This window comes from Melospiza georgiana, chromosome 24 (genome assembly GCF_028018845.1).
Source record: "Melospiza georgiana isolate bMelGeo1 chromosome 24, bMelGeo1.pri, whole genome shotgun sequence".
Lineage (NCBI taxonomy): Eukaryota > Metazoa > Chordata > Aves > Passeriformes > Passerellidae > Melospiza > Melospiza georgiana.
This window is the reverse complement of record NC_080453.1, coordinates 7,938,361-7,947,445: the sequence shown is the minus strand read 5'-3', so window position 1 is coordinate 7,947,445 and position 9,085 is coordinate 7,938,361. Positions and strand designations below refer to the sequence as shown.

The following is a 9,085-nucleotide window of genomic DNA, read 5'->3' as shown; positions in this document are numbered from 1 at the left end:
GAGGCGCCGGCCAATCGGAGGAGGGCAAGGGGGCGGGGACGGGAGCGCGCGCGGCGGTCACGTGGGCGGGCTCCCCGCGGGAGCCGCCATTTTCCGGAGCGCCCTCAGCGCGCTCTTAAAGGGGCCGCGCTCCGCGCTGAGGGTGGCGAGTCCCGGTTCGGTTCCGTTCTCGCTCCCGGTCCCCGGTTTGGAAGAACCGGTGGTTGCGGCTCCTCCGGTCACCACAGACGTGGGCAGAGCGGATTGAGGCAGCACTGGACCGGAGCGGTGCGTGTGTGGGCCGAGGCCTCCTTGCAGGGCCGCCCTGACACCATCGCGGATCCTCGGCGTTATTAATTCTCTGTAATCACGAATATTTTCCCTTTTTCCACAATTCAGTGCCGCGGTGAGTTTTAGAGGTGTCAAATTTGCTGGTTCTGCTCGGCTGCTGAGGGTAACTGTCCCCAGCTGAGGTTTAACAGGTTTAAAATCAAATATCAAATCAATTTCTGCGTTTATTTCTCAAGGAAGTTCTCAATTCCTGCCCGACTTCTCAATTTCAGACTTCTCTCTTCAAAACACTTCGATTTTAGCAGAAATTAAAAATTGGAAATGCTATGTCTCGTTTCTAAGCCTTGGAGTAGGAACTCCTGTGTAAAAGTTAAGGGGTATCTGTAAATTATTTGTGTTGTTTGGGTTTAGCTGTGGATGATTCTTATAATGTATAAAATATTAAACAATGGTTATGATGTCTGGAAATCTGGAGAGGAAAATTAATTAGCCTGAAGTTAATTGGATTTTTCAGTTTGTGTCTGTTGGATTTATAAAAGAGGAAAACAGCAATTTGTGAGAATCTGACTTTTCAGTGGGGGAGTTGATTCAGTTCTTTTTGTTTATTTTATTTTAAAAATCAGCCAGAAAAGGAACACAGGAACTCCTGACACTTGGGTGACAGCTGGATTTATGCTTTGAGGTTTGGAGGTTTAAATGCAATCTTTGACCTGAGAGACCATAACTTTTTTTCCTAAGAAAAATCCTCTGGAAGGTTTTTGGGGCAGTGACACTTCAGGTGTGTGATGTACAACGGGCTGAGCGCCTTAAAAAAATTATTTAGAAAATTAAAATTTACCTAAAGCATGGAAGTTTAATTCACTTTACAGCTGTTCCCATCAGCTGTATTTCATTATTTATGAATGAATGGAATTCTCAGTGTACACAAGGAAGAAAAAACACAATTGCCCCCAGAAAAAGTCGAAGTCCACAACTCCCATAAGGAATATTTCCCTTGGCTCTGCTGAGTGAACAAACATCAGATTGAACTCCCAACTTCCTCATTTCCCACTTTGCCCCAAAGCACCTGAAATTACACAAATTTAGCCCTGAGAGGATCCCTCCTTGTTCTCCACAGGTTGAATCACTGTGGGGAAAGCAGGAAGGAGAATTCAGGCCCTGCCCAGCAGCAGAAGGGAGGGATCCAATTCCTGTGGAGCCTCAGCCATGGCAGCTGAGGACAGGGACTACAACCTGACCCAGGAGCAGAAGGCTGTGAAGGACAAGTACCCCCCTCTCTGCAAGAAATATGAGTGTGAGTATTTGAATTTTTTTTTAAATTAATTTTTCAATTTAAAATTTTTCTTTTTAAAATATTTTTCCTAAAAGTTAAAAAATCATTAAAAGTAATTTAAAATAATTTTGTTTGAAAATAAATTTGAAAATAATTTAAAATATAAATTTAATAATTAAAATTAATAATTTTAAATACGCACCGTGGGTGTGGCAGTGCTGTTGTGAGGACAAGGAAGATAACAGGAAATTTAGAAATGAAAAACCAATTTTCTTCACTGTGCTTTTCTTATTAGGGCACTAAAAAAAAATCACAATGGAAATAAATAATTTAAGTGTCACCATGAAGACTTTTCCTCCTCTTAGCAATTTTTCTGTCTCTCGTGTAGGAAGGGACATTCAGAATTGTGCTGGTTTTGTGTGTGCTGTTTTTACTCTACTTAAAGATTTTTATCTCCCTTTTTCCACCCCTGAATATCTCCTAAGAGGATGTGGGTGGCAGCTCAAGGCAGGGGACAATTCCCTGCCTGGTTTTTGTGCCTGTCTGGAGGCACAGCCTCTGTTATCTCTGATATAATTTATATTTTTAGGCTGCCTTTATTTGACAGAAGTGCAGGAATTGTGACACACCACAACAGCCATGCAGTTTCCATAACTGCAGGAGGTTTCCTCCCTCTTTTGCATCCAGAGGAATTTGTTTGCTTTAGAGACTGTTGTTGAGATCCTTTAATAGTGTGTGATCTCTTCAAGCAGCACCAGAATCATTTCTCATTTGAAATGAACATTTATTTCCCATCCCAACTCAGTTCTGCTGCAAGTTTGCATTTCTTTCATTCCTCTATATAAATATAAATGAGGTTCATGAGATGTTAATCATGCTCCATGAGTAAAGTTTGCTTTCTATTTTCTATTCCATTCTGTTTTAAATTCTTCTCTTTGCATAATGGCTGCTTTTGGGTGTGGACAGGTAGATTTCCTCACTGAGCTGGAAATATTTGCAAATCTCACCCTCTGCATGACTAATTTTTAGTTTAGCATAAACTCTTTACTCCTGATGAAAGTTTCTTTTTATTGCAGTTAACTTTTGGAAGCCATAATCCCATTAAACAGGGTTGTTTTTTTTTTTTTTGGCAGAAATAATCCAAAATTCTACCTCTGTTAAATTTTTTTAATATACTAGAAAATAGATTTATCACAGCTACAGATGAATGTAAAAATGCTCTGTCAGAACATCAGATATTTATGTTATTTCTTTTTTAATCCTCATGTTATAAATACTTCTGGTGACATCATTCTTTTTCTTTTTGCTTCCCCCCAGATTTGGATCACACAGCAGACGTGCAGTAAGTGTGGGCAGCTGGGATTTCTCAGGGTGACAAATTGATTATTTCTTACTGTGCTTGAAGCCTGGAGGAACAGCCAAGGACATTTTGCAGACGTGGAGCTCTGAAATTTCACTCACTGCCTGCTTTGACATGGTCAATTTTGTTCCTGTTGTTGGGACACCATAGAATTATGTTTGGTTTCTTTTTTTTAGTATCTCAGTTGTGCTTCTGTGTTATTTGAAAATGTCTTTTGAAATCTCCTTTTAAACAAAATTTCTTCAAGGTTTACTTTTGTAGACCCCAATTAGCCACATTAGGAGAGAACTTTCTTGGCTGATAAAGCATTTATTTTCCATATTCTCCCAAGAAACTCTTCTAGAGTTTCTAACTTCCTAGAAAAATGAGGTGTTTTTTTGTTTATTCCATATTCTGATTTTTCACCTGCATGTGAATTTGGGGCTGTTTCTTTTTTGGTGTGCTCCAGAATTTTATTGTAGTGATTTTTCCATGTGTTTTTTTGATTTCAATGATTATTCCATGTGTTTTTTAGGCTCTAGTGATTATTCCATTATTTTTTTGATTCCAATGATTACTCCATGTGTGTTTTTTTATTCCAGTGATTATTTCATGTGGGTTTTTTGATTCCAGTGATTATTCCATGTGGGTTTTTTTATTCCAGTGATTATTCCATATATTTTTTTGATTCCAGTGATTATTCCATGTGTGTTTTTTGATTCCAGTGATTATTCCATATATTTTTTTCGATTCCAGTGATTACTCCATGTGTTTTTTTGATTCCAGTGATTATTCCATGTGTGTTTTTTTGATTCCAGTGATTATTTCATGTGTGCTTTTTGATTCCAGTGATTATTCAATGTGTGTTTTTTTATTCCAGTGATTATTCAATGTGGGTTTTTGATTCCAATGATTACTCCATGTGGCTTTTTTGATTTCAGTGATTGTTCCATGGGGGTTTTTTGATTCCAGTGATTATTCCATGTGGGTTTTTTTATTCCAGTGATTATTCCATATATTTTTTTTTATTCCAGTGATTACTCCATGTGTTTTTTTGATTCCAGTGATTATTCCATGTGTGTTTTTTTGATTCCAGTGATTGTTCCATGTGGGATTTTTGATTCCAGTGATTATTCCATATATTTTTTTGATTCCAGTGATTGTTCCATGTGGGTTTTTTGATTCCAGTGATTGTTCCATGTGTTTTTAGGCTCCATGCCTGGGGGGACACGTTGGAAGAAGCCTTTGAGCAGTGTGCCATGGCCATGTTTGGCTACATGACAGACACAGGCACTGTGGAACCTGTGGATACAGTGGAGGTAGAGGCAGAAGGTGAGGTCTGCACTTCTTCTGTGGACAGCTAAAAAAGGGAGAAAAGCACCAAAAATCTCAGTCTTTACACATAGCCTTAGTGCAGTTAATGAAAATATAATTAAACATCATTATCAGAATCTCCTGAACATCTCAGGTGCTTTAAAAATGTTTTTTTTTGCTGAGACAATCTCTGCTTCACACAGGGCATGACCTGTTGTCTCTTCTCTTCCACTTCCTGGATGAGTGGCTGTATAAATTCAGTGCTGATGAGTTTTTTATACCCAGGGTGAGTGTTCTGGATTCAGCTTTTTGCAGTGGCATTTTAGGGGAAAAGGAACATAAAAAATACAAGGCCAGGCTGGATGGGGCTTGGGGCAAGCTGGGCTGGTGGAAGGTGATTAAACAGTGGGAAATTACCTTTATAAGTGGGATTTAGTGGGAATTCCTGCCTGAAGGTGGAAGATGGGACTGACACAATTCTCCCACTCTCTGCAGGAAGTGAAAGTTCTCCACATTGACCGAAGGCACTTCAAAATAAGATCAATTGGGTGAGCTGAAACCCTTGGCTGGAAATGGATTGTGGGCTTTTCTTGCTTCCTTTGGGGCTTTAAATGAAAATCTCACTCTTCTGTGCTCATCACTGAAACTAATTCTAGCATTTGGTAAATATTACCTAAATTACAAAACCTCTCTTGTAATTTTTGCTTTTACAGGTGGGGAGAAGAGTTCTCTTTAGAAAAACACCCACAGGTAGGCAGTGGTTCCTCTTTTCCATTTTAGGGAGAGGAGGTGTGGTGTCCTTGAAATCAGACCTCTGAATTCTGCACAGATTAAAATAAAAATGTGGCTGAAATACCACTGAACTCAAGATCTCACTTCCTGCATGGTTTGGTGAAACTGTCCCTGAAACTGAGCATGACATTTCCTCAAAACTCAGCAAATTAACCCAATTGGCTTCCTTTGTATGATGTTGATTACACAGAAAATCAATTTATATTCACAATGTATTGGTACAGATTTCTGCTTAGTCAGGTTTTGCTTTTTTCTTCTCTCTTTTTTTTTTTCCTAAAGAATTGTTAGAAGCAAAATCTGATGTCTTGCTCTGTGTCATTTTTAGCAGAGCAAATGTTGATGGTCTGTCAGAGGTAAAAGAAGGAATTTGTGATATTAAGAGGCAATAAAATAAGGGAAGAGTTCCTTTTTCACTATTTGACCTGGCCATTAGTGTGGCAACTTCCTTATTCATCAGAACAAATATAGTTATAGCTTTTTTTTGGGGAAAAATGAATTGATAGCATGAGAACTGGGGGTTCTGAACTGGTAAAAGTGATAAAATTCATTTCTAAATTATGTTTTGTGTCTCTTTTCTAGGGCACAGAGGTCAAAGCCATAACTTACTCAGCAATGCAGATCTGTGAGGATGAAAAGCCAGAAGTCTTTGTCATCATTGATATTTAAAGGAAGAAAAGTTTGGTTGAATGGATATTGGTCATCAGCTGGCACAAGCTCCCTAAAACTGTAATCCCTGTGGGAAAAACTCAGGAATTGGCCAGTTAAATCAGAAATTGAAGGCAGGGAATGTCAGAGTGTTTTCACTGAGACAGAAAATAAGAATTATTTGAGGTTTGGGGGGATGGAGAAGGAGAGGTTTGTACAGGTTGAAGGAGTCCCAGGAATGCTGGCAGCTTTTCAGGCTGGTATATGTGCTAAGGGCTGTATGAAATACAGAAATTGGTGGAGCTGATAACTAAAATACTCCCTTTTTGCAGCCTGGCAGGAGATAATGTTCATCTAGATTGATTTCATTTGCATATTTCATGTTCTAATTCTGAGCTGAACATCCCTCCTCCATATTACATAAATCCAAAATAGCTGCAGTGGCTCAGATGTAATGTGGGGAAAAAAATATCTGAGTGTTTAAAATTAGACACTTAAAAAATGATGCCAATTAAACAAACAAACCACCACATCTTTTAAGGTACTTTAAAAAGAAGTCATGCCAGCAGGTGGTGCTGAATTGCTGTAAATAAATTGCCATGTGAACTCTTAAAACATGTGTACCTAAAATCCTTTTATCACCTGTGATAACTCTAAAAAGTTGGCAGCTTTGCTGCTGTGCTGGAAGGGAATGGAAAGGGATGTCCCAGGTTCTCCTTGGGTTCACTCTCAAATTCTGAAAACTGAGTCTTTTTTAAAAAGCATGGTTTGGATCAGCCTAATTGTCTTTTAAAAAGAATAATACAGACAATCCTTAAATGTCAAAGGATTATGGACTTGACTGAATGAAAATTAATCAAAAATTATCAAAAGTGTGTTGTTTTTATTTTAAATGACAGGATGGCAAATGTGCATTGCCTGCTGTTTTAATTTAATTTAAATGTGAGGAGTATAGGCCTGGCCTGCTCTGTTACCATAAATGCTTCAAGTGCCTCACTTGTGGTGTCTCATTTTGTAAAATCATATTAAATAGTTCTGGTTTTATTTCCATGCTGTACAGACTGAGGGATAAAACCTCTCTCATTTTTTAAGCAAGCCTCAATGCCAAAATAAAACTTGGACTGAAACATTAATGGCTTTGTGAGTGATCTTGACAGGTCAATTCAGACACAAATTAATTATATTTGTGCGTTGTTCCTTGTTAAGGTGAGCAGACTCTTTTTTATCAGTAAGAATGGCAACATGCCAGTGTAATGGTACAAAATAAATGTGATTTTTGACAGCTTGGGGTTTCTTTCTCCTCACGCAAAGCCCCAAGGGCAGTGAGGGCACGGCCGCCATTGCGGCCCCTCAGGGGCTGTGCTGGAACATCATTGGCTGGGTGGGTCATGTGACGCTGCTCGGCCAATCGGGCGTCAAGTTGAGGCAGTTTGTGTCCTCCATGAGGGGGCTGAGGGGAGATGGACACAACCGAGGGTCAGTGGTGTGGGGAGATGGACACTGAGGGGCTGAGGGTCAGTGAGGGTGGGGAAATGGACACAGACCGAGGGTCAGTGGGTGTGAGGAGAGATGGACACAGACTGAGGGTCAGTGGTGTGGGAAGATGGACACAGACTGAGGGTCAGTGGGTGTGGGAAGATGGACACTGAGGGGCTGAGGGTCAGTGGTGTGGGGAGATGGACACAGACTGAGGGTCAGTGGGTGTGGGAAGATGGACACTGAGGGGCTGAGGGTCAGTGAGGGTGGGGAAATGGACACAGACCGAGGGTCAGTGGGTGTGAGGAGAGATGGACACAGACTGAGGGTCAGTGGTGTGGGAAGATGGACACAGACTGAGGGTCAGTGGGTGTGGGAAGATGGACACTGAGGGGCTGAGGGTCAGTGGTGTGGGGAGATGGACACGGACTGAGGGTCAGTGGTGTGGGGAGATGGACATGGACTGAGGGACTGAGGTTGTGTTGTGGGGAGATGGACACTGAGAGGCTGAGCTGGGGCTGAGGGTCAGTGGTGTGGGGAGATGGACACAGATTGAGGGACTGAGGTTGTGGGGAGATGGACACAGACTGAGGGTGAGTGGTGTGAGGAGATGGACACAGACTGAGGGTGAGTGGTGTGAGGAGATGGACACAGACTGAGGGTGAGTGGTGTGAGGAGATGGACACTGGCTGAGGGTCAGTAGGTGAGTGACTGAGGACAAGGACCTGAGCTGGGGCTGTGGGGAGGTGAGTGAGAGGCTGGGGCTATGGGGAGATGGGCAAGGAACTGAGGGAAGGTGAAGGAGCTAAGGGCAACCTTCTTTTAGCCCAGCTCTAAAACATGAGAAATTTATGTGGTTAAATTTTAACTTTGCAGCAAACGCTGAGGTGCCCAAGATCAGTCTCAGGCTACAATAACACACTGAAGTACTCACTGAAATGCTGACAGGAGCTTGCTAGGAAAACATTTGGAATTAACTAAGTAAGTGTTATTCATCTATATTATTTTATCAATATTTATTAAGTACTTGCTATAAAACAGGCCTTAAATTCACCTTGTTCCATTTGCACAGCTGTGGCAGGGGCAAGTTTCACCTCACAGTGCTGCTCTACTGAAAGTGGGTCATTAAAAAACACCCTTAGACTGCAAACCCTTCTGGGGGTGCCAGAGGATCCTGCAGATATAGGAAATTCATGGATAAGAGTGGTGAACTACTTGGAAAAGACCTGCATTGGTGGTTACTAAATTTACAAATCTCAAGGAGAACTGAAAAAGGCTGCAGATTGGCAGAGCTTTAGGGAATTATTACAGAAGCTTGCCCCATTCTCACTTTTGCCAAGGTTAATGGCAGCTGCTGGAGGCAGAACCTGGATGTGCATCAATGTGGCTGCTCTCAAATTCTCTGTGGGGAATTTCTGCATTCTTGGCAGGAACCTCAGGCTACAGATGCTGCTAACAGGAAAGGAAACCCAGCATCAAATGAGACATGAGACCAAACAGTGGCTCTTTAGCAGGAGTACCCACTGGGAATGCCATTCTCTGCTCTCAGGCAGAAGGTTTCCTCTGTGCCCTCCTTGAGCTTTTCTTTTTAAATAATTTAATAGTGAGCATTTTTAGTTTCTCTACCAAATGCAGGTTCTCTGATCCAAGTGGCTGGGGAAATAAATATGACTACAAAAGTTTAAGATAGTCCAGAATTACAAGAGTTGCTTAACCTCTGAGGGAAATTGTGCTGTAAAAATGTTTTCATGCTGTCAAGCACCCTAAAATTACACAAGCAGGAGAACCTTTCCAAAGTAGCTCCATGATCTTAAGTCACAAATATCCCACTGAAATTCAAGGGACTTTGGCCTTTTTATTCCTAGAGTAAGAGAGATGGGTTTAAGCAAATCTTGCATCAGTCCTGGGGAAAAAAAAATGGAAAAAACCTGACAACTGCACTTGCAGTGATTGCACTTTTATTTCCTTGGAACCAC

The 9,085-nt window shown here is 41.1% G+C and overlaps 1 protein-coding gene across 3 annotated transcripts; it reads left to right on the top strand.

Annotated features, from left to right (window-relative positions):
• Positions 1 to 109: 109 nt before the first annotated feature.
• ZBTB8OS (zinc finger and BTB domain containing 8 opposite strand) lies at positions 110 to 6,915 on the top strand. 3 transcript variants are annotated; one of them, XM_058040158.1, is made up of 8 exons: positions 110 to 267; positions 1,388 to 1,564; positions 2,861 to 2,885; positions 4,093 to 4,214; positions 4,400 to 4,482; positions 4,692 to 4,744; positions 4,910 to 4,946; positions 5,568 to 6,915. In XM_058040158.1, exons 2-8 carry the CDS (start codon positions 1,477 to 1,479, stop codon positions 5,652 to 5,654), a joined length of 495 nt encoding a protein of 164 aa, XP_057896141.1. In that variant the 5' UTR covers positions 110 to 267; positions 1,388 to 1,476; the 3' UTR covers positions 5,655 to 6,915. The 3 variants fall into 3 exon arrangements, with proteins under 3 accessions (XP_057896141.1, XP_057896140.1, XP_057896139.1); XM_058040157.1 differs by having other exon boundaries at positions 110 to 342; XM_058040156.1 differs by having other exon boundaries at positions 110 to 385.
• The last annotated feature ends 2,170 nt before the right edge of the window (positions 6,916 to 9,085 follow it).

What these genes read in the sequence shown, in the direction of transcription:
- ZBTB8OS (XM_058040158.1), top strand. Translation starts at nt 1,477, where the DNA reads ATGGCAGCTGAGGACAGGGACTACAACCTGACCCAGGAGCAGAAGGCT. An exon ending in TCTCTGCAAGAAATATGAGT is followed by an intron (nt 1,565 to 2,860) that starts GTGAGTATTTGA and finishes GCTTCCCCCCAG; the next exon opens with ATTTGGATCACACAGCAGAC. An exon ending in GATCACACAGCAGACGTGCA is followed by an intron (nt 2,886 to 4,092) that starts GTAAGTGTGGGC and finishes ATGTGTTTTTAG; the next exon opens with GCTCCATGCCTGGGGGGACA.